Raw genomic sequence first — 24531 nt, 5'->3', positions numbered from 1 at the left:
TCATTTCTGTCACTGCAGTAGGTGAGTGCTCTGATTTTCCAGAGCTCTTAATATCACGGGTTAGAAAGTACTGTCACAGCTGTAAGTCAGGGAGCTCCAGTTTACTTTTTGTTGGAGGTAAACACAGTAGTGATTAGAAGATGCTTACATGGTAATAATGCTGTATCTAAGAGAAATAATATTAGCATCAGAAATCGGTGAGAAAAAAAATCTACGTATTTAGCAGCTAGAAAATCTACTGTCTTCCTTCATAAAACAGCCATAAGGGAACAAAGAAGCCAGGTTCACCACTCTGCATTATACTGACACCTAAAAATACTGACCAAACATTATCAGTACATTGCAAATATAATACCTCAGCAGTGACCACTTTTGTTATCACTCAAAAGAAATCAAAGTGTGTGGGTTTTTTTCCATTTTAATCTAGAGCCCCAGACAATCTCATGACAGGATGTTTCCTTCCTGTTAAAGCCAACATGCTCTGATGCCTCTAAAAGCTCAGCATAAGAAAGGGGGGAGGAAATGAGGTGCTCTTTAGTGAACAGGTCCTGAAGCCAAAAGCAGCTACTATGAGGTTGCAGAAATTCAGGTTGTAGCAAACTATTATCGGTGCTGCAAAACATGATGCAAAAGTCACCTTCAGGTAGCAGCCACCCAGGGAACAGAAACACCAAAAAACTGAAGGTCCCGTAAAAATATCAATTGCAACCTCCCACTAGTTAATCACAAGGCTCTTGGTTAATGCCCTAAATTTCAGCCTTTTCCCCAAAGCAGACATAGCATAGTGCTTCTCTCGAGCAACACACGTGCATTTCAGAGAGGCGGTTTTGCTTTCATTTGGGTTTCACCAGCAGCACATGATACAGCAGATGAGCAGAGCAGCTGGAGAGACCTTTTCCAGGCAAGTAACCAGCAATTGCTACGTTGACTGTGCAGTTTCGGAGACGCTTGGTCGCTCTCTATTTAAATTCTTAGCTTTCTCCTCAGTTCTGGCCCTCTTTCTCCAGTGCCTCTCATCTTGCTGCTTGCTTGTTAATCACAGAAGGGACCCGCTGTTAAAAGTTGGGTGGTGAACATGGGCTAGAGCAGCCCAGGGTGACTGCAGCTTGTGCTGGCTGTTTCTTTGAGGTTCCTATCAGAATTAGGAAAATAAACATTTCATCAAGAGGCTAAACCACAAATCATATTTTATGATACCCTGAAATTCCTGTTATGAGCAGCATCTATCTGACCGTATTTTACCTCCAGCTCATACCTATGTACCTGCAACAAATCCACTCTATTACTTGTCACTGCAGAAGATGAATGGGCTCGGGCATTCAGGAGTCCCCATCCAACAACATGAATACTGCTCCAGAAGCTGTCTAAGTCTAAGCTTCAGGGTTTTTTTAATTATTATTTTAAATATGTTGCAGGTTATTTCCAAAACTCAAGAGGGTCTTCAGCATGACAAATGATCACTCCTGAGCACAACCTGTGATTTCAAAGCACAACCCTTTGCCTCCTCAAGAAGTGGATTTTCTTCTCAGTTGATTTCTGTGGAATTTATTAGATGTATTTTCAGCTACAGGAAGTAGTTGCTCAGTTTATATCCAACAGAAACCTTGCAGCAGAAAACTTCCAGATTCTCACTACTAAAGATCTGATGAAAACAAACTCTCCTCTTTCCTTTAAATGTTCCCATCATTCGTTAACCCATTTCTTTGAGTCAGTGCTCCACAAGTTATTAGAAATTACTATCTTATCCAACTATTTCTTAGATCCTCTACTACCACAATATTTAGTAGTATCCAGTCTTAAATGCATCTTTGTTCACAAGGAAAGGAAATACTCTGATCCTTCTCTCTCCAAAGGGTGCTTAGAGACATTAAGTGATTTGATCGGGGCAGGAAGAAGTCAGTAGCAGAACAGCCAAGTTAGGTCTCCTGATTCGTAGGTTAACACCCTCATTATTTAATCACCTTTTGATTCATTACAGTAAAGCTAGGCAGTTCCAGCATACTAGGCACTGCTTGTACACGCACAGCCTGCAATCTTAAAAAGCTTCGTTCCCATGTCACAGGCAAAGATGTGAGGCACACGGATAAGAGAGCTCCTGGGAAAATTCAGGAATAGATGGTAGAACAAGGATGAAGTGTAGCCAGCAACAGCTCTCCTCAAACTTTTTGCTGTACAGCCTCATTTTTTTTTCTCCCGAACACACAAAAGTCAAAACCCTGTCTTTGTATGCAGGTAGACAGCAATCCCTGGGGGGATGGCTGGTATTACCAAGTCAGAATGAAGGATTACCATGAAGACTTCACTTCTTTGCCACTCCAGTCACATGGAAATCATATGGTCACTACTGATTAAATACTGTGTATACCTGCTGCTTCTGTTCTGGAAGATGACCATATGCTGTAAATCATTAAAGTCAGCAGGGGAATGCCCAGACACACAGACATGCACACACTTTGCCTGCCAAGTTGGCTGCTGAACTGCATAAACGACATAACTACGCAAACACACCTAAGTGTGGCAGGATTATTTTTTTTTGTTTGTTTACCCTTCAAACCAAGATAAGAAAAGGGTCAGGGTCAGGGTAACTGCGATTTCTGAGTGCCATACCCCAGCATTGTTTTTTTTTGCTAGATTTAGGCTGAAGAAAGCCAGGACAGAGAGCATGCCAACGACCAAGGGAACTCACTGCTTTGAGGATTGCCACTGCGTCCTGCTGGAGCCATGTTGGGTAGACGACTTCGTCGTTCAGAATGGCCTCAAAGAGGTCGTCCTCGTTCTCTGCCTCGAAGGGTGCGTGGCCACACAGCATCTCATACAGCAGCACTCCCATGGCCCACCAGTCTACATCAGGGCCATACAGCATCTCCTGCAGGATCTGAAGAAGGCATGAAAAGAAATATCAACCCTGAAGCTTCTTAAACTGAGCAGGGGAAGAAAAAAGGATTTGGAAACATTAATGCAAAAGTTCTTGCTACATCCTAACAGCGCTCTGCTAGGCTGGCTGGTGACCTCAAGCTGGGAACCCCCAGGTCTGCACTAAGGTACATCAGATCCATTATCCAAGGCCTGAACTAACATGGCTGCTCACAGAGGAAACAAGCCCTTCGAAATAACGCTAGGGCTTAGCAGGAGGAGAAGGGGCACTTCGGCAAAACTGGCTGAGCCTCAGAAGTGGCAGAGCAGCCGCGTGTGTGGGTTGACACCAGTTTTTCCTTGCCTCTGGGAAGGAAATGCTTACCCAGCTCCAACAGCAAGGCTTTCAGCTGGAGAGGGGAAGGAGAGCAAGTGTGTGAGAAAGGCACAAACACCAACCGCAGACAGAAATTCAATTGTGTTGAAGAAAGATGCTGTCAGAACATCTGGCAGCATCTGGAGGGCAGCTGTTCCTTAAAGAGGTGTTTATTAATTTTGTAGTCAGACTGGGGAATGACAGGGAAGGGGAGGAGGTAGAAAAAGGAACTGGGAAATGAGGGAGAATTCAGTCTCCTTTCAGATCAAACTGGGCCAGTATCTGTATGTGCCCTTCCAGATTTTTGCAGCTGTGTCTCCATTTTTCACCTCATATTTCCTAAAGAAAAATACGGCCTATAGCAGACTGAAGATTTACTCATGCTTTGCTTGCACAAGGGACTGATAATACAAGCGTGTACCTGGGAGGAAACCTTGCACCCGGCAGTCAAATAAGGTGTAGCTAAAGACACCAGAGAATACACTTGCTGCCTCAAAGCTAACCTACACTTTTCGTATTGTGACCAAGTTTTCCTGTCCAAAGAAGGGTTTCCTATACCTCCGGAGCGATGTAGTCTGGTGTACCACAGAAGGTGGCTGTGGTAATGCCTTCGTGAATGCCCTCTTTGCACATTCCAAAGTCTGCCAGCTTGCAGTGACCCTCGTAGTCCAGTAGCACGTTGTCCAGCTTCAAGTCCCTGCAACGAGAATCGTTCACCAAGTCACTACGTGTTTGGAGCAGCCCCAGCACAAATGGAGACAGCATCCCAGGCCTTGGAAGCTTAACCTGTAAAGTGGACAAGCCTCATTATCATAAAAAAATAAACAGAAATCATGCAGGAGGGGTTTTCTTTTGCTTCATCTCTTAGAAAAGGGAGGGAGGAACAGACATCATTCTGCCGAACTGCATGTAATATGGACAGGTGCTATACGAGTTCGCCCACATGGCTTTCCAAACACACCACAAGCCTGGCTGGCAGAGCTCCTGCTCATTTAGCTCTGGGATTCACTGGAGCAGAGGTTGCCAGAGCTGTCAAATTGCATAACGATGCTGTGATGCAGCAAAACACACTGCACGGGATGTGCCCTGATTCAGCAAAGCGCCGCGCCAGGGACACGCAGCCGAAGCCGGGGAGGCGTGCGAAGCCTCTTCAGAGGGGCAGCAGATCCCCTCTTCTGCTGAGGTGGGGACGTAAGTCCCAGGCTTCCCTGTATTGGGGCAAAGCTGACTAATAAACCCCACCTGCAATGTTACCCAAGCTAAGAAGAAAAGAAACTCCCTGCTGACACCACACCATCCCAGCCACCATACCACGTGGGCAGGGGGAATCTTCAGCCAGCACGGGATGCCTCCATCATAAGACAAAGTCTTAAAAGTCCACCCAGGTGTATCAATTCCAGCAGAACTGCACCAGCATAAGAAGTGAGTGTGCCCCATAGTGCTCACTGGGATGAGGATCTTCTCGGCACTGTCACAAAAGACCCAGAGCCAAACACCATACTGTACAGAAAGAGGTGACGTATTGGAAAATGTGCCTAACAGCCTGGGAGCTCCTCATCAAAAGCAGAGCTGCCAAAATGACAAGAGCCCTACCAAAGCTTCTTAGCTTGCCCAACCTTGAGATTGCTTCAGGGAATAGCCCAGAGTCAGCAGCGCCGTCAGGAACATGACCAGAAAGCACGAGGTCATCTGCAGACTTAGGCAGTGCCTTCCTAAAAATACACACCAGCTCGTAGCACCTCTGCTTTTCAGCTGCCAGACAAGCTCTAGGCACTGTCACTGATTGAGGAAAGGAGCTAAGATGGGAGCTCAGTGCAGTACAATTAGGTCACCATTAATTTTTTGAACTGCCTCAGGTACTGACCCGAGAGTTGCAGAGAGCCCTCACAGCAGCTCTGAGGCAGGGATGTGTTACCATCACCATTTTACTGAGATGGAGGACACCTTATAGGCCTAGGCAAAGCCACTTTCAAAATCATTCAGATGTCCAGATAAGGATCAAATAACGAAATACATCTGAGGGTCCTTCATGAAATTCATGCTGGAACTTGATCCATTTTGCCCTCTGGTTGGACATCTATTTCCCTGGGAAGGGTCAGCAATGGGGAGGGTGGTAACATAGGTGGTGGCATCTCCATATCAATATGAAAACCTGTGGGTGAGCTGAAATGTGAATCCAGCTTGATCCTGTTCATCCTCCATCTAAGATCTTAAAATGAAAATCACGTGGTCGATTGCTCTGTTGTGCACTGGCATTTCTACAGCCCACACCACCACCAGAAGCCTCTCTGGGGCTTGAGACAGCTCTCCCTCAACTTCACTGTTACAAGGAGACATCAATGACACATCATACTAGACAATCAGAGCAACATCCTGTCCTAAAGAGATAAGAAAAAGTATTATTAGCCTCTTTTGAATGGATGGGAAAGTGAGGGGTAGAGGTTAAGAAATTTGCCCATGTCCCCAAGAGCCAAGACTGAACACCAGCTTCCTGAGTTCCAGCTCCGGATCTTAATTGCGAGATCACATATCCTCTCTCTTCAACTTTAACACAGCGTGGCAACACAAGCCAGCAAAAAGCCTGCTGTAAGGATGCTGCCCTTCCCAGCAGGCCCACCAGTTATCTGGTAGTCAGTGAAATCTGGATGCCAAGGACAGTGGCCATGCCTGTCTTGTGCTGCAGTGTTTGCTCTGGGTGGGATGCTCAGCAGAAGACACGTATTTTTCCCTTTCTGAGAATCAAAAATGTCAGCTAAGGCATGCAGGCAAAGGCTCGTCTTGGAAAGGCTTTAGGCGAGCACAGTGAGAGGTATTGTACGTGCTCACCCATGACAGTACGCTTTCAGCGGCAGTTTACAGCCAAAGCTCCTGTTGCTCTTCCCTGTGGTTCCTGGCAGAGCAGGGAAGCCCTCCGAGCATGAAGGCAGGCCTTGTTTCCAAGAATCTGCAATGATGTGGCTGAAACGCGCAGTTTATTCTTGGCTCGGTTTTAAACGCAGCAAACGCCTTTTCGGTCCTGGGCAGGCCTGACTGTTGGGGGGTGCCCCTAAAGGTGAGACTAGAAGGGGAATTTTGGTGAACCTGCTTGGAGATCCCCCTTCCAAACCTCCCCTCACTCCCCAAAACATCCGCCATGTCCTGGCATGCTTTGCGAGTACCTCAAAATACACCTTGTATCTGAGCCAACAGAAACACAGTCACGTACATTGAGTGAGCAGGTTACAGTCCCTCACGGAGAGCCTGAGGAGCAGAGGCAAGACACAGCTACGAGGTAGGGCCAGCTCTGCAGACCAGATCACCAGCCGCTCTGCCACTTCTCAGACATGTTGCAGAAAGCCCCAAACCCCTGCTAGCTGTATAAAGCATGATGCTCATCATCAAGATGGCAGGAGCTTCTGCAGGTGCAAGAGCACTCTGCGCCTGCTGCATCCTCCCAGAGAGCCTCTGTATAGGTAATAGCCATTAAATTTAAACTGCCTGCCTCTTACTGAGCGAGTACACTTTTAACCACCCAAGGCAAACCTCCAGCCCTTTGGCTTCTCTACATTGAACGTTAAACCCATTAAGAGCACCTGTCATCTCCTCCTGCCGTTGGGATACCGGCTTCTCCTGACTTCTTTCCAGCAACATGAAATCCCAACCTTGCATTTTCTATTCTCACATAACCTGTAACATGACATTAACCTGCTCTCACTTGCTCGGGCGCTCTGGCTACATGCAGATCATGGACCTCCCATGACCAAAGAAGACTTCTCAATGCTTTTCCCTTGGCAAGGCCACAGAAGATGGCCCCCGTGTCCCCCTTGCAGCAGGGCTCGTGGGTCAGCACAGTGGCAAGCTCAGACATGTGGCTGTTCTCTGGCAGCCCCATAGGATAATTCTCTGGGAAAGTTGGGGTTTGGTCTCATGTTTGAGCATTTATCTCAAGCAATCCCAACAGTCGTAAGCTCTATACTCGCTGCTCAACGTTGACAGGTCTCCCCGCATGTTGTACCCCGTGAACCAGCATGGCCACATGAGAGGAAAAACACTGACAGGTTTCTGAGATTTACAAGGAGCTCTTCATTTTCGCAGCAAGGATTCCGGGAAGCTGATGAAACTGGAAGTCATCCAGCTCAGAAAGCCCAAATCTACCTCATTTCCTTAATACTTGCATTTTCCATTCAATATTTTTAGCAGTTCGGTGAAGCAATAACGGCAGAGAGGTTTTCTGAGGGCTGCATTTCTAAGGTCCTGCTGAGGTTCTGCCTCTCACTGGCAAACCTCCACTGGAAAACAGGCTTCATCCAACTCAGAAAGGCTGCCTTTGTCCTCACAGGCAGCTACAGCACATCGGCTTAACAGTCTCCGTTTAGTCTAGACCCAGAAGAAATGACAAAATGAGCTGCTTCAGCATCACTCACTGGAAGAGTTGTTCTTAATACATCTGCCGCTTGAGTTTAACACTTGTAAAAAAACACCAAAATTACAATTGCAGATGATCCGGTCCTTTTCTGAAGCATCTGTCAAATGCTATTTCCTTGCAGCAGGGAGTTTTGCCAGTGAATAGGTGTTACACACGTACCTGCCACTCGCTCTGCTCAGATCATCTCACTCGTGATGTAGAAACTCGTGATGTTGAAAGGATGAGGTTTGGGGTTTTTTTTCCTCTTTTGGTTTCACCACCCTGTGTTGTAGTAAGGCTGTGCATGTAATAAGAATCTTCTTTGCAGGAGTAGTGGTGGCAGAAACCAGCTTCCAGTTTCAATGTCTTGGTTCGAAGTCCTCTCAGGTTTGGTAACGCCAAAGGTCAAGTTCAGAGCTCGTAAAAGCCTGCTGTTCCCATCTCAAGGCAAATTATTAAGTCATGATAGATTAGGTGCAGAGCAGTGGGAGCTAGTCACAAACATAGGTGCAACTAGTGTAATACTTCAGCCAAATGTTTTTTTTTTAAAAAAAAAGTATACACACAATTAAAACTAAACCCCCGCAAACCTGGAATTAGCTAAATGAATAATTTTGACATTTCTGAAAGGGAAAATTTTGCTTTTTCAAGTCTTCAGCATGCAAGGCCGTTTTGGAAACACCTTTGGGGTGAGCAAATGTGCATTCAAATCCCCTTTGCAAGCAGTGAGTAGATTTTGATTTTTCTCCACCTCTTCTGCTGAAGTCATTTTACTTCATAGAAATACTGAACTCTCCATCACAATGGAGAAAAATGTGGTTCTATTCCCTGCTCTGGTAGCCAAAGCGATACATGTTTCCAACTCCTGTTCCAGTGAAATTGTAATTATTTTTTGCAAAATGAAGCAACTTAAACGGAGCAGAACGAAAGACGTACAACCAGTGGAACAGCACAGTTGGTAAGATACTTATCGAAGAGGTAGGATTTTTCAAGATGGAGGCCTTACTCCAAATACAGTGGACAACAGATTTAAACCAATATTTTGATTAAATAAGGAGGAGAACAGATGGACGTCTCAGTTTTATGTAAAGCCCTAAACACTCATGCGAAGCTAATATAGTTTCCCATTTTCCATTGCATTCGTTAACAGCATCCAAACCAACATATTTTATTTTACTTGAAATCAACACTCTCTCAACTTGCAAAAAAAAAAAAAATTGTTGCTTTAAAAAAGCCCTAGCAATTATTTTGGGCCTGCAAAATCTGAAACAATTTTCTATCTTTCTTTCCACACCAAATTTCGGAGACTCACCTAACCAAGCTCAAAACAAATAATTATTTTCACAATTCCATCCCCACCAGCTTTGGACTAGGGACCTCCATGTTTTATTCCCAAGATTTCATACCACTTTGGGAACTAAGGCAATTGGATGTGCTTTGGGTTGTAGAGAACTCACTTAAAAGTGAGTTATTATTAAACATTATTTATTTTTATGGTCAAGTTAAGTTTTTATAACCAGAAACTCATATTCTCACAGCATCAAGGAAGAGTTAAGCAAATTTCTTAAGCAGTGGTAAAGCTGCTGTCAGCAGTAAATACAGGCTAAAGACAACACCTGCAAGATATTCTACCGGAGCTAAGACATAAAAATCCAAGTTGAGCTGCTTCTATTTGCTTAATTCCTACCACATCTTTAGGGTAGGGGGAAATATGGAAATCACAAAAGAAAACCCAGGTTACTGGCCTTTGAAAAAGGGAGCCACAAAGAAGAGATCAGAAGATCGAGCTGCACCTAGCTGGAGAAAAACAGTTTGAAATCCTGAGTTTTGGTGCCAAATAAGAGGACAAGCTGTTGTTCCCTTCCAGCCACGGAGGCTTCCTCTAATTCATCTCCTGTCATAGTTTAAAGGGGAAAATCACGATAGCTGGAGCTTACAGAGGGCACCCTCTTGGGTGCAGAACCAAGCGAAGAACCAGAGGTAAGACTCAGCGCTGTTATACAGCCTATAACCACCGCTCACACCGCCGCTCAGGGCTGACAGGAGATGGAAAGCGTCGCTTTACGCACCCACAGCTTCACAATGCAATCCCTAAACCCTGTGGGAGTTAGTCCACGCACTCTGTCTGTCCAGGTGCTGTACAAAGTAACATCGAAATTACAACATGGGGAGTGCAAAACATAACTTCCGACTCCTTGTTTTCTTGAAAAATGTTCTCTTGGGCAAAGAAAATGTTCCTTCTAAGCTTCCAATCAACTTTTGAGGTGCGAACCTGTTCAGACCACCAGGATACATGCAGACAGCCCGACTATGGCACGCATACTGCAATTTGCAGTGCAACATAACGGGACAGAAACGAAGGGAAGATCTCCCCAGGTATTTGTAATTCATAATTACTAGAAAGTAGGAATGAAACATAGCAAGGTGCCCTTTTCCACTGTCCTAACAATCAGAAGTTGTTTTCAAAAACTGACCACGCTTAAGTGTTTAGGGACTGTAAATACAGCCGCAACGGCTCCAGACTGAACATCGCATTTCTCAGAAACAAAGCAAAAGGAGAAATATGACATAATGATACAGGAATCCAACTCAGACCCAGGATAAGTGGCATGAGCGAGTAAAACTCCACTGAAAATTAACACTCGTTGCTAGGCCATATAACAGGAGACAGCTGCCTGTCCTTGCCGGCCGCTTTGTGCAGCCGTGGGAGGTAGAGGAGGCTTCTGGGGAAGGCTGATCTCACAGGCATCTCGGTACCTAGCCAGGAGCCCAGCACCTGGGGATTTTACGGCCTCATCCCACTACAGCACATCCTACAGACTCCGCAGAGAGCTGGGGAGGGGCAGCATGGCAGAACATAACAGAGCCTCATGGCTTTTCTCTGCTTCACCTAACCTACCCACACTGGCACGCAGAGCACAAACCTTTTGAAATGCTCTACACCCTTGTGTTAGGATAAAGACATGATGGATTTACAGCCATGCAGCCTCCAAATCAGGCTCCACCTCTTGCAGACACCAGGATGGTATGGAGTGATGCAATATGCACTCGTGTCCAGGGCCAGATACAAAGCCAGAGTACATGGCTGAACTCTGAAAACTCACACCAGAGCACACGGCCAAGGACTGCTCTGAAGGGCAAGGAGGGTGTTTGAATTTGTGCAAGATGGAGGGAGATTCTCATACCCACCTGCAGTCTGTGCTCTTCAGTATGTCCAAAGGCACCCTGCATCAGTCTTATGCACTCGCAGGGATAAGTCTGATTAAAGTTTTAAAACACTTTCTTGCTCTGCTGCTTGGGCTTCAAACTAAACCCTGATTGGCAAGCACTTGTATCCAGAAGCGCTCTGTTATTAATCTTAAAGTCAAACAGCACTTCAAGCATAAGGACAAGTTTCTGCAAGACATCTGCCCGGGTTAAGGCAGCACCATGGGTTTTTTGGTGGAGATGGGATGGAACCCAGCGCTGCCAGCTCCTCATCCGCCTGACCCCTTCCTGCTGGCAGGGTCTCTCTGGAAGCCGGTTCCCCAGACCACATCAGAGCACCGGTCCCCTCCCGGCACTCCCCAGGCTGCCGCTCTGGAGACGAAGCGGTACCCAAGGCGCTGACTTCTCTTACAGCAAAGGAGCTGGCATTACCCGGGATCCAAGACCTCTCTGATGGTTCGAAGCACCAGAAGTCCCACCTCCCTTCCCTCTGGGCACTTCAGAAAAGCATCTGTGGAAGCTAACACAATTACCGACATGATTTCATTGCTATTGAGATGAACAAGCATGATTCATCCCCCAGGTAAATTAGAGTGGTAGGTTAAAAAAACCCCTCGGCATACCACAATAGATAATCACAAAGCTACCACCACATTAGTGGGTCTGAACCCGAGGGGCACCGATCCAACGGGACCCCATAAGTGCTCTGAGTCCCTTCAGGGTCAGGCACACCTATAAGCTCCCCCTTCATTATATGCACAGCAGCTGTAAGAGAGCTAATGATAGTTTCCAAAGGCAGCTTTACAAGGGCAAAAAGACACTCTTGTGAAATGGGGCAGCCGAGAGCCGGAGCCATTACTGCTGAAACACAGACGCGCTGGAGATTGCTACGTTGGAGTAATCCCAAAGATGGCGCAATCCCTATATATTTATATGTCCACATTTGTGTGCGTACTTTTTTTTGTATGTGTGTATATATAATATATATATTATTTGCTGCACTTTTATGTGGGACTCTAGTCAGGAAGCTACACTTGAGGTATTTCCCTGAATCTCAGAGCAAATGTCCTCCCATATACTGCGGGAAGGGGAGAGGTGGACAGAAAAAGGCTTCGCATCCAGCTCTTGGTATGCGCGCCACGCGTTCCCTCTCCGGATGAGCCGCCAGCCTAGTCCTGTGATAGACTCCTCGGTCCCACTGGGCAGTGACGCTGGAATGTGCTGGCCCTGAAACATCACTTGCTGAGTTGCTCCCAACAGAGCTTCTATTTTACCCTCGCCAGAAAAGGAGGGAAAGAAGAAAAAAAAAAAAACAAACAACAACCCAACCCACAACCCTTCTTTCTGTGAGTTCCCTTGTCTGAAGTCTTCAGAGGAGGCTTACAACAGAATCGAGACCCAAATGCATGAACAAGAATCAGGTGTGGATGACTGATGGTGCCAAGAGAGGTTAAAAAGCGTAAGCCTATTATGTCATCTTGACAAAAATAGACCAACATTGATTTGAAGCCTGATACAGAAATTAAATCAGACTTGTGCCTGCAGTACAACATGGTCTCAACGCTTCAAGATGGAGTAAAAGAGTTACCCGAGATTAACCATGACCAACTGCCCACAGCCCACTGTAGAGCTGCTCAAAGGTCCTGTCCCTGCTCCAAACGTTTCCGGTAGGATCGGGGCAGGCCTGTGTTGCTGAAAAGGCTCCTCCTTCCACCAGCACAGAGTGACACATCCCCATTTCACCACGGCATGCCACTAAGCCTGCCCCGGGGCAGTTAAACAGTAGCTCACATCAAAGCAACTCTCCTGTGCTCTCACTGCAAGTCTCACAGCTGCTGTGAAATCCACGCTGCCCACACTCGGAGTCTTAGGAAGAATGTTTCACTCCAGGAAATAGCAAAGAAAACAAAATAAAAATAAAGGTGGCCCTACCCATCATGAACATGTGCAGACTGCCTCTGGCAACGGCTTGGATAGCAAACCAACCTGTGCCAGTATTGGTAATGCCAGCAGGGCTTTATGGGGGAGAAGACACCCTTGCATCCAGTCAGGCAGACTTCTCCATATTCATCTGATTTGGGTAAGGCTCACTTTACTCTGAGTCTGATCTTGAATCCAGGGAAATTGGTGGAAAAAAGTCCTGTCAAGGTTCAGTTGATTTTGGATTAGGCCCTCAGAAAAAAAAAAATTACTTAACCTTATTAAGGCTCTGAATTACAGATCCAGATTTATAAAGCTAAGGCTATAGGCGCTAATCTCCTTTCTATAACGGCATGAACAAAGCTGAAGGCAAAAGTATTCTGTATTTTTAGATGGGATTTTTAAAAGCACTTTGCTTTGGCCTCTAGATTTCCAGTGCCAAATTTACCATTAACTTTTGAAAGGGCAACACTGGGGCAGCACGGATGCTTTTGAAAATCTCACCATCTGCACTGAATTTTTAAGCACACAGTGAAAGAGCTGCCTCGGTGCTAGTGACACATTGTGAGCACAAAACACACAGGCATCCCAGTACTGCGCAGGAGGGCGTACCGCATAGCCCTCCTTGGAACAGCATTTAAATATATTTCATGGGAGATGCTGCCTTGAGACCATCACTGGTACCATTGACTTTTTTTCTAAGGCTCCAGCAAACCTGCAGGCAAAGTGCTTTCCTGACTAATCTCACCTCCCTGCTTTTTGCCACAACAATCACTTAAATAGCAGCAGTGAAATCAGATGGAAAAGGGGTCATTACCCCAAGATTTAGGTTCTCATTTCATGTGGATTACTGTTGCTATTCACCAGTGATTCACCCAGGGCTGTGTGAAGCCCAAGTATCCTGGATAAGCAGGGCAGAGCCAGGTGCAATTCCCGGCTGGGCTTGCTGAGCCCTCTGAAATCCCGCTCCCACTTCTGGAGACTCCTCCCAAGCTCCCTGCGCGCAGGAACCAGCTACACGGAGCTTTGTGCCAGGCCAACGGGGACAGACTAGATCGCATGTGCCACCCCAAAAGCCAAAGGGCAGCAAACAGACCCCAAACTGCCTGTGAACAGCACTGGCCAGTACTGTCCCCATGTCGCGTCAGGTATTTAACCCACTCTTTGGTCAGGGCTCCCTCTCCAGCTAGCAGAGGCAGACAGGTACTTTCCCAAGGCAGTTTAGCCCCTCTAAAATTTGACTCGCCAGCTGGCAAGGCTATCTAAGTTCCCAAAATAGGTGCCTTAGCTAGTTGCCTGATGGCAAGCAAAGCAGAAGTAACTTAGAGCAGGAGGTCCATCAATGCTCAGCTGACATGGCTACCACACACAGAACGCTGCCAACTCCCCTGTCCCTGTGACATATCGAACAAATGAATAAGAAAATGAAAATAAGCCCTGTCTTAACCGACCCCATCTAGAAAAAGGATAGAAATGGGACCTGAATGAGGAAGGTGTCTCTTTACACTGCTCACCTCTTCAGTTTTTAGCTCACAGATCCGTCAAGTGCCCGCATGAGATTCCCTGCAACCCAACCGGCACCTCTGCAGTCTGCAGCAGAGCACTTTGGACCATGGAGAAGGATACCCAGTGGTCCTGTGTGTCTCTGGGAGTATGCCTCCTGGCATGACTCGGCTTTCTGTGACACCACATTCAAAGACTGCTTTCCAGCTCAAATATTACAGTCCTTCCCCCAACAAACAAGCCAGCCCCTCCACGGACATCTACAGTCACATCCCTACAACGTGAAGAATCAGCAGCCTTTTCATCACCCAATGCACAGAGTATCAACTCAAGGGAGTGGAATGGGACGTTTGTGTAAGGGAAGCAAAGGGGTATTTTAAGGACAGGAATGGGAATAATGACTATCTTCAGCGTGCAGCAAGCTCCGGATAAGATGGAAATTTGAGGGTGTCACCCACGAGTAACATGTGCCTTTCAGTTGGCTGATTCAGAGTCAATTCACGCTGTGACTCTGTGTTCACTCTTCTTTCCAGGACCAGGACGCCTTGCTTACTGGAAGGCAGCTGTGACAACTATTCCTACCTCACCCTATTTCTGGCCAACACCACAGACTACAGGACTCTCAGACTTTACTATTTTGACTGGGGAGGATCTGAAGCTGTCAGGTTCCTCCCACTTATACAGGCCTTGACTATATGATTGAGTAAAAATCCCTTGATTATAAATTGCTTTCTGCAGGAAGACATCACAAATCCTCACTGAAACTTACTTCTCATCTAGGGAGACAAGAAATGACAGGCAAACCAGACAGAAATCTTTGCTGAGAGGTGTGATGACACCACACAGGATCAAAACTCAGAATTAAAGATTTTGTATCTAAACCTCCCATGCTGACACAGGCCAGAATTGCACAATACACATTTTCTACCACAATACAAAAGTTAGTCAACTTGAAGGCAAGATGTTTTTCAAAAAACTCTTTGTCTGTGCTTGCTAAAGGGACACGCAGGTGATATCTGAAGTGTGTTGGTTTTTAGCTCACGTCCTCATCAAAGTTTAGCACACTCCACCTACAAGGCCGTATTTTTATTTTGCGGCAGGAAAGCAGTTCTTAATGTTATTGACAATTCCAGTGGGTTCTCTCATCAAGTACTTCAAACTCATCTACACAGTCAAGTGCTGCTACTCTTAGACTGGACTGCTGTTTTCAGATACTCTCCCCAGGAATAAATAATTAATTGAGGACTAATGGAAGATCATAGAGGCTCAGGGGAAGCAGAGCAACTCTTTACTGCCCTGAGAAAAAGGAACAAAGAGTGAATTACTTTAATTTTAACATGCTGAAAGGCATCACCCACAAAAGATACATTAAAGCTAATGAATTCCTGGAACTGTTCTAGATAGGCTATGCAGACAAGGAGCAATAGGCGACCTGTGTCCTCTCTGCACTTTGGGGACACCATACCTGTGGTGTTTACCTGTCCCCCATTTCTATTCTCAAGCAGACTTCACACTGCTTTACTTTACAAATGGTTTGCAAACCTCTTCATGATTTTTCATGAGAAATGATTTCACAGTAGGGCTCTGAGAGCAGAGAATGCTGCGTGGGGGATGGTGGTGTGGGTGCTGCAGCATACTTTACACTAGACTGTAACAGGAAAGCAACCGCACCATGACATAGCACCCACTTTCACATCAAGATTACGTCCATGTGCATTGGGAATCAACCTTTAAACACAAGGTTACTTTCACTTCCCACCCCACATTGTCCCTGTGGTGACATGGGAAGCACCACAGTGATACGAATGCAAACCCAGCTTGCTTCCTCTCCAGACAATTCCTTAACTTTGTACGACTGGTTTTGAATCTCTGCATTTCCACCGTGCATGCCGGTGTCTCCAAAGCCACCCCTGCTACCTGGAACTCAGCCCTTGGGCATGGTTCTCTGCCCCCAGACTAAACGCTTGCTGTCACTCCTGGCACCGCCAGCAACCTTCACCATGACTGGTATAACTCAAAACAGAAAACACCTAAGAAGAAGACAACCCTTATCAACAGACTTTCATTCCCCCACAGCAACCAAAGCATGCTCCCAGAGCAGCTCTGCCCAGACAGGGAGTGGGTGCAGCTGACACTCAGTACGACATTTGGATGCTGCAGGCTCTGCTCCAGAGCTAATCCAAGCTTCAGGGACCAGGCAGAAACACTTTCCGCTGCGCATCCCCAGACAAGCCTGTACGGCAGATTTCTTCGCCAAGTGCTTCTCCGCCCCAGCTTTCTATCTCAAGGCGAAGTGCTCCACAGCCCGATGGCTCTGGTGCCCACACGGCACCTTCATACCACAGACATCAGAGCGGCACTAGTGACGCATTACTCAAACACGTGGTGACTTGCTGTTAAACCCAGCAGCTGAGCAAGCAGAGCTCCCCTTTGTCCTCGGTTGCCCTGGGCAGCTGGAGCTTTTTCTGGCACCTGACTAGCAATGCTGTGGCTTTTACCTCAGGTGCAGAAATGAGACAGAACATGGATTCGGGCTTAGCTTCTTCCTGCATCTCTAAAGGAAAGTGTTTGGGTTTAGCACTGGCCACCTGCTAAGGTGCCAGCAGGGCTGCTTTTTAAAAGCTAAAGACAGCAAGGTGATTTAAGCCGTCTCGTCCAGCAGCATGGCCATATTGCTTTCCTACCTGAACCTGCCCTCCCACACCCTGTCCCATCCGTGCTTTTCGGGGCAGCAAGAGTGCTGCGTGCCGGGCAGGCACAGCGCCCTGCAGGGAGGTACAGCGATGGCGGGGGAATCCAGCACTTCCCCACAAGCTACAACCAAACTCAAGAGCAAGAGGAAGGTCCTGTGCATGGCAGAGCTGCAGCCTTTGCTCTTGGCAGCAGACAGCACTTCGCATTACTCGTATCACGGTTATAGGCAGTTATAAGGACCATTACAAGCAGTTGTAGGAACTGAGAGGTTTCCCGGGTCGCTCTGGCCAAGCGGTGCTACCACAGGACTTCAGCTGGCCCCTGTCCTCCTTATCACACCCCCCGCTTTTTGCCAAACTCCAACGCATTTGCTCGCATCACGCAGTCCCCTGCTCCGCAGCACTGTCCCCTTTCACAGGCTGAGCCTTTCCTAGAATCAAGCACCACTCAGATGAGCAAGTCTGGAAAAATCCTCCCCTCCTCTGTGTGAGCCCTATATTGGCCTGTCGTTGGTATAAACCACAGATTACTTCAGGACTTTCTGGCAGGAACAATCCACATCATCAGCCAGTGAGTGGGACGGGTCATATACGCGTGAGAGCGCCTGGGCGAAACCACAGAAGGGTTAACCCTGCAGCGGGCGGAGGGAAAACCCAACCGTACAGAGGGCTCTGGAGGAGCCAGTGGCTGTGACTCACCGGGAGGGGCTGCACAAAAACAGGACTTTCAGTGAGGCTCACGGGAATTTCTTCAGGGAGATTCTTGCCCCAGAGACAGGCGAGGGAAGGAGCCTCACCTTTCCCATCCCGGAACAGATCCGGTGACTGCTCTGCCAGGAGGGGAATCGCTATTGTCTGGCCGATTGTTTCCAGTCCGGCTAAAAATGGGATGACGGGAGACTAATTGCTTCACTGGAGAAAGAAACAAAAAAAACAAAACCAAAAAAACAACAAACAAAAAACCCAAACAGTCTGGAGTGACCGAATTATTCTGTAGACTGTTGTTGTTTGGGTTTGTTTCCATCCTGGCTTAACAAGCTTTAATGACTTCAGTTGCAGGAGGACAGGGAGAGGAAAGCCATTAGGGTGAGAACATGATCCATATAGACATCTCTCACCCAGCACACTCTTCTGCCCCAGACAACCTCTGCAGTCCTGCTGGCAACAGGGCACCATGTCCATCTGTCCCCCTCCTTCCTCTCTCCAGCTCATCAGAATGAGGAAGGTGGCTGAGAGCGGAGGAAAACATTAAGTTTTCCTTTTTAATCTGTCTGACTGGAAGTGCCAGCCTTCCCGCAGCTCAAATACTTCAGCATATTATTAGCTATGCTCAGCAGCGTCTCCAGAAAAACTGCTGTCCCTTCTTAGTGGCAGGGAAACAAAGGGAAAACATCCCAAAAGAGCGGATGCTCCAGGAGAAAGCAGTGGAGCCCAAAGCCTCTGAAATAAAGTTTGTTTGTTTTGTTTGCAGAAGCCACACTGAATCTTCTGAGACTACTTCTGGTGTCCGGAGAGACAGAATGAAACCTAAAGCCAAGACACGTAATTAATGTTGAAATTCTTCCTTACATAACAGTGCCTGGGACGCAGCCACTCAGCCAACGCTGCGAATGGCCCTGCCTGCACAGGCCAAGAAAAAGGCTGCGAGCGAGCGATGCCTGCGTTGTACCCAGTGGCACAGGCATCTTTACATACTCAGCGTGGGCTTCAGGGAATCAGGGATCAGGAGCGGATGGGAATTATGCACTCGCATCTATAAATCAACTCTCCTGACGGACAGCCATCTTCTAACTGGATGCATTCCCCAGGGAACAGGAGAACAGCTTGAACCACCCCAAACCACAGCAAGGTCTCACGGAAGACACAAGCAGAGCACAGACCTGGAAGTATTACAAGCTTCCCTGGTGGAGAATTTCAGCATGAGTCTGGTTGTAAGAACGTGAAGAGAAAGTAGGGAAGGCTTTTAGTCAAACGATGAGTTCAATTAACCTGTCCTAGACATGACAGAACATGGGGACACCTGATACTCCATGCCACATTTAACTCATGCAGAGGTAACAGCTAGATCTCCAGAAACTGCGATTTGACATCCCCTCCCTTTCACACATCCCCAGTCCAACGTTGGCTTACTGGTTCATGGCAATAGTTGGAATTTGCTGTTTTGCTTCCTGGCCAGCCGGGATCCAGAGATGCCACTGGCTGATGCTGGGAAGCAGCATCCAACAGCTCTGGCAGGAACTTCTCCTGACTGCCCAGTGGCTTGGGAAAAGCTGTCAGTCCTGAAGGACCCCAAAGGCAGCTGTGACTGGACAGTATGAGGTGCAGGCCGCAAGATAGTTTTCCATTCATTTTATCACAAAATATCTGTCCTCCCCCGCTGGGGCTATCCCTGTCAGGGCAGTCACCAATTTGACCATCAGTGAGCAGGGCAATTTCACCAGGTGAAAGGAGTGTAGGGGGACGTGCAATACAGAGACTTTCCACTCATGAATCAGAGTTCAGCCCACTCGAGCCGCAGACGTCCTGTGGCTTTAGAGGTTCAAAAGCTGGTCTCCCTTTGCTTTGACTCCTTTCCAAAACATCATGGATTCCAAGAAGCAGCACAGGTTAATATTGCCTTTCTGAAAGCAGACAGGAAAGTATGTTTCAAGTGGCTCAGTCACAGATAAAAGCTATCTGTTTACCAGATATGGTGCAATAAAGGCTTATTTGGGCATTTTCTCTTTGTGTAGGGATATGGAAAAAAATTACCGTGATTTCAGGTATGACTTACACTAGTCCTGTCTCAAACCTACCACCAGCAAATTGGCTGCCATCGATCAGACATGCAACTTTGAAATTAACTCTGCAGTTCAAGGCACAAGTTGGACTGGCTGAAGTTTCACTGGCTTGCTGCATCCCAAGCAGCACAAAGGAGATGGAGAGCTGTAACCCTCCCGCGGGGGTTGGCGCTGGCCCCAAAGAGACCCCAGTGGGAGCAGGACTGGCAGGATCAGCTCCTGCTCCATGCTGCTGAAAGGGTAGAGCGACCGGGCAGTGCTGCGCTCTGACCTTCGCAGTGGGTGGGCTGTCTTTTCGGGAGCTTGGCCAGCTGGCAAGAGTCAGAGCAGCTCCTTGGCTTTCTCGTTTATCGAGGCTGGGAAGAGAAGCAAGAAGCAGGAGCCAGCTGCCAAGATTTTTGCTCCCTTCTGTACTCAGCAGTGGCTGAAGGTAGAAATTCTGGCTGTGAAGCTGCTGTTTGGACACCAGGTTTTGAACCAGTGATGTTATGATATTATGAATTACTGAAATTGAGAGTTCCAGCTAAGAAGAATGGTTATAAAGGAAGAGGAAAAATTAAAGAGAAGGTGCGGGCAATAACAAAGGCTAAATTAACTTGATAAGATTGTGTCAAAATCCCCAAACCATAGATAAGCATACAATTCCTCAACTTATAGTCAAGAAATACAACAAATACAAACCACACTAATTCAGCTTTTAGACACAAGCCAAGAAGCATGCGGGACCTTGCTACATTTTCATACTCAGATAAATGTCAAAAGAAACGTAACTAGATCCAGAGAAGGGAGGAGAAAACCCGAAGCCTGCACGCTAAATGTCACACACCAGCTCGGACTCTAATACGCGTGCCACAGAGCCTGCACGCTGAAATGTGCTGCAGCCCCACTACAACTGCACACGCAGGCTTATCTGAAAGCCCATGAAGAGTTTGAAGGCATCACGTCCTACCACCCCTTCTACCACAAAGGTTTGCACACAGAATAATTTCCCCCTGCTAACCCTGCTTTTCCCAATTCCACCCCCCCCGCCCCATTCTCTCCTCCATCCCCCTTCCTTTTCCGACACAATAAACAAAGAAGCCATGACCCACTTTGGCTTGGCACCGTGACATTGCTGCCTTCCCTGAAACAGCACAGATCAGAAATGGTTCGGATGCAAACATTCACATCCTTATTGGATGGACTTTGCCACGGCAGTATGCCTGGATCAGAGATTTAGCTAGTAAATAACCTCTCCTACCTGGAAGTAATTTTCCTGATTCATAAGCACTTCTCTACGACACTGCAGAGAGATTTGTGAAAGCTGCTCTAGATGTTAATAATAAATTGTGCTTGTGAAACTTTAATTGATTCAGAAGAAATCAGCTCAGAGCGTGGAGGATCTCTGTGGTTTTGAATATATCACACCTTGTACACAGTTGAGACTTGAAGGCTTGCTCCCATTTCCATTGTTGTCAGCTGGAATACCGCCACCTGCTTTAGTGGAATAATAATCGGGTAATACAATTCCGAGACTAAATTGTGCCTTTAGGCACAGCCTTGTAAAAGGGGAGGTTCTCGATCCTATTAACAGCAAAGGTGTTATGACTCAGAGGCCAAATGATGAGTAATGCTTTCCCCTTGCTCCATGGGAACAGGCTTCGCAATCCACACCAGCAGCTAACTACAAGCCCCAGCACCAGCTCGGCCGGCACGCCGAGGGCAGAAGCAAAGCTGTGCCCGCCGTCCTGGCCCAGGGTATCGCTGGCAGAAGATGGAATTTTCTCCCACATAAATTTTGAATTGTAAACCAGACAACTATTACTGCAGTGTTGCCATGTAATACTTGAAATTTTCTACGGCGTTGTTATTATTTTTAGTTTATTCCTGTGTCATTACAGGCAGGTGATGACTCTGAGCTAGAATCTAAAGGCAAGGTGTTACAAAGTTGCTGGGTGACTTCACAATATTCCTCTGTTTGCATAAACCCAGAGTACCTACCTGCTCACTGGCATAAAGAACAAAATCTAAACATCGGGATTATTGACTAAGGAAACATCAGACACTGATCTTGCTACAGCTAAAAGAATAAATCAAATTCTCCCTGGATAGCTACGGCAGTTGCTGCAGGCCAAGTATGTCAACAATACTCATTTTCTCATTGTCTCTCTTACATTTATAGTAGCTTCACCCACTGCAACATGTCATGTTGCAAGAAATCTTCCATTGCAGCAAGTAAGAGGGTCCTTAAAATCATAGGCCCGAATGCCTGTGATAGCAGGGAACACAAAGGTGGATGAGCACTTCTGACTAAAAAGGTAGCAATAATACTTAGGGGCAGTTTTTAAATATAAATTTTACATAAGGTCTTAAAATTTATTTCAATTTTTATTTCTTCTCCTTCTCACTATCTTCGTGCCTTTAAAAAAAAAAAAATGAAGAGGGCAGGAAAGGCAGAAAAAATGGTCTTTTTGTAGAAAAGTTTCTTGGTTTCAGAAGTTCTAACCTAAATGTTCCCAAGCGCTCTGAGACTTAAAGATTGAGTCTAATTCTAGGCTCCTTTCTTTAGGAACTTGTCTGTAATCGTTACACATAGCTATTTCTTAAATTGCATCTGCATGCTTTTTAATTTTGAAATGCCTCCATAAGGATGTATTAGCCACAAAAAGAATGACAGAATACAAGTCATGTCTAATCACTCATCCCCTCCACGGATGAGCACTATTGCTTATTTTTATTGCACCAGTACCAGAATTCCAAACTAACACAGAGCTCTCATTTCAAACATTCAGTAAATGCGAGTCCATGCCCGTAAGAGCGTAGTACACAAGTTACTACGTGCAAATGTAACAACTACACCAAAGGAGAAGAAGAGTGAAAGTACAAGATGCATTTAGGTAAAGGTTATCCAGCCTCGGGGCAGGGGGATGAACTAGAGAAACTCCTGAGACCCCTTGGAACTCCAGATTGTAATGATTTATACAAACTCATTATGTGCAGGGCTTGCAGGTTTCAAATCAATCCCTTTAAATAACCATAAAGGAAAAGTAGACACCAGCAGAGCCAATAACTTCTGTAGGCTATTCAGTAGTCCTTAGTCATGTGGAAAGTTGCATTAAAGTTCACAGACTATATACAGTGGAGTCAATGGGGCACAGAGATCCGATACGTGGATCTCAAAACAGGACTGCTCTTCGTAAGCATAACTGTAAATCAGGCCTAAACTGTCCTGCACAGTGACTGATTAAACATGACATGGAAACGTGAGAGGCTGGGTTTTTTTTCTCTGCACTTTCCATTTGATCAAGTGCAGAGAAACACCACTTTAAACACTGCATGCCAGAGGCTCTGGCTTGCAAGCAGGCGACAACCACATCTGAGTGGAAAACAATGTGGAAGATGCCCTGTCTAGAAGCACAAATCAGTCTACACGAGCTGTTGACTGTCAGATAAGATAGCCACACACATTACTACACTCCTGACCCTACGAGACATTCCTTTAGATTTTCTAAAGCTGAATGAAGCCTTTCCAGAAACTCTAGCATGAAAATTTATCTTCTGCACTAAGCAGTTGTACGGACAGGGCTGTTGGTATGCTATTCTGTGCCAATTTGCAGCTTTTAGCTGATTTGCTTCACTCGTTCACCGTAAAATCAGCTTACATTTCATTCTTTCCGCTGTTCTCATAACATAGTACATCCTTCATTTTGTTCTGCTTATATACGTGTACTCTTCAGGGAAGGAATGCCTGGAAAGCGCCGAGTCCAGGAGCCCTCCTGAATCGAGGTCTCAAAGCGACTGGGACCAGATCCCACAGCAGAGGTCATGGTGCTCCACAGAGTGGAGACTCACACCTGTTTTGGCACTGGCTGAGCCATTTCCCACCCTTTCCTCTCGGATGCAAACAACACGCCTCTGCCCGCATGCAGCTGAATCAGGGTGGGGAAGAGGGAGGCATCAAATAAAGCAAAGACTACTTAACCTACTCATCCATCTACTGTAGCACATTCAAGCAAAAACTTTCTGAAAAGCTTAAGAGTACCTCATTAAACACAAGATTTATCTTTATTTGCTAAGAAAACAAAGCTATGCATAGCACCTAAGCAAAGCAATGGTAATCCCTGGATAGCCCCCCAGCCAGCCAGCTGGCCAGCCTTGCCTGGCACTGCTGATACCAGCCACAGATCCAGTTCAACTGCTAATTTACCTCCCTGGGGAAAGCCCCTTGACTTCAGGGGAAACAAGATCTGGCTCCAGATGTGAAAAAGGGCATGAGATGAGAATAAACAAAATCACCAGCTGTCCAAAAAAAAAAAAAAAAAACACCAAAAAAAACCCAACCAAGACAGAGAGAACATGAGGGATCCCATGTCTACAATGTCTTGACCCATGGAAAAAGCAAACAGCACACTAGTAAGGGTTGGTGTGTTAACAGTGGCTCTATGTAATTAGGAAAGGCATTCAGCTCCTGTTTTCAGCATGTAATTTTTAATTGATTTTGCTGAAAGAAACTTTGGCATTGTTTCAGTTAATAAGAGTCTTTCCAGCAAAACTGGTCTCTGTAACAGGCTTATGTAAACCTTCCTCCAAGTGTCACAGGCTTATTGTTTAAATCGGCAGGAAATTAACTTGTTGCAAAAAACTCATTCCCTATAAAAGCCAACAGTCATGAGACACATAGCTGCAGACCTGAGGGGTCTCCTACACTAAAGAAAGGTGATGATTTCAGAGACCTGGCCAGTATCCAGCAATCTTTCCAGATCCCAGAGGAGATGGAGCTCTTCCCTGTCATACAGAGCACTGCACACATGAAGGTGACGCTTTCAGGTAACACAC

General features: G+C 46.4%; 1 protein-coding gene across 2 annotated transcripts in view; it reads right to left on the bottom strand.

Annotated features, from left to right (window-relative positions):
• Positions 1 to 24531, bottom strand: part of PRKCH (protein kinase C eta) — a 119146-nt gene that overhangs the window by 16619 nt on the left and 77996 nt on the right. For both annotated transcript variants that reach the window (XM_075753342.1, XM_075753340.1), the window contains exons 11-12: positions 3788 to 3926; positions 2687 to 2875 (exon numbers count right to left, since the gene is read on the bottom strand). In XM_075753342.1, coding sequence (XP_075609457.1) covers positions 2687 to 2875; positions 3788 to 3926 — 328 coding nt within the window. The remainder of the gene's footprint in view (positions 1 to 2686; positions 2876 to 3787; positions 3927 to 24531) is intronic.

Source organism: Balearica regulorum, chromosome 5 (assembly GCF_011004875.1).
Source record: "Balearica regulorum gibbericeps isolate bBalReg1 chromosome 5, bBalReg1.pri, whole genome shotgun sequence".
NCBI lineage: Eukaryota > Metazoa > Chordata > Aves > Gruiformes > Gruidae > Balearica > Balearica regulorum.
Note: the sequence above shows the minus strand (reverse complement) of the source record. Positions and strands in the feature narration are given on the sequence as shown.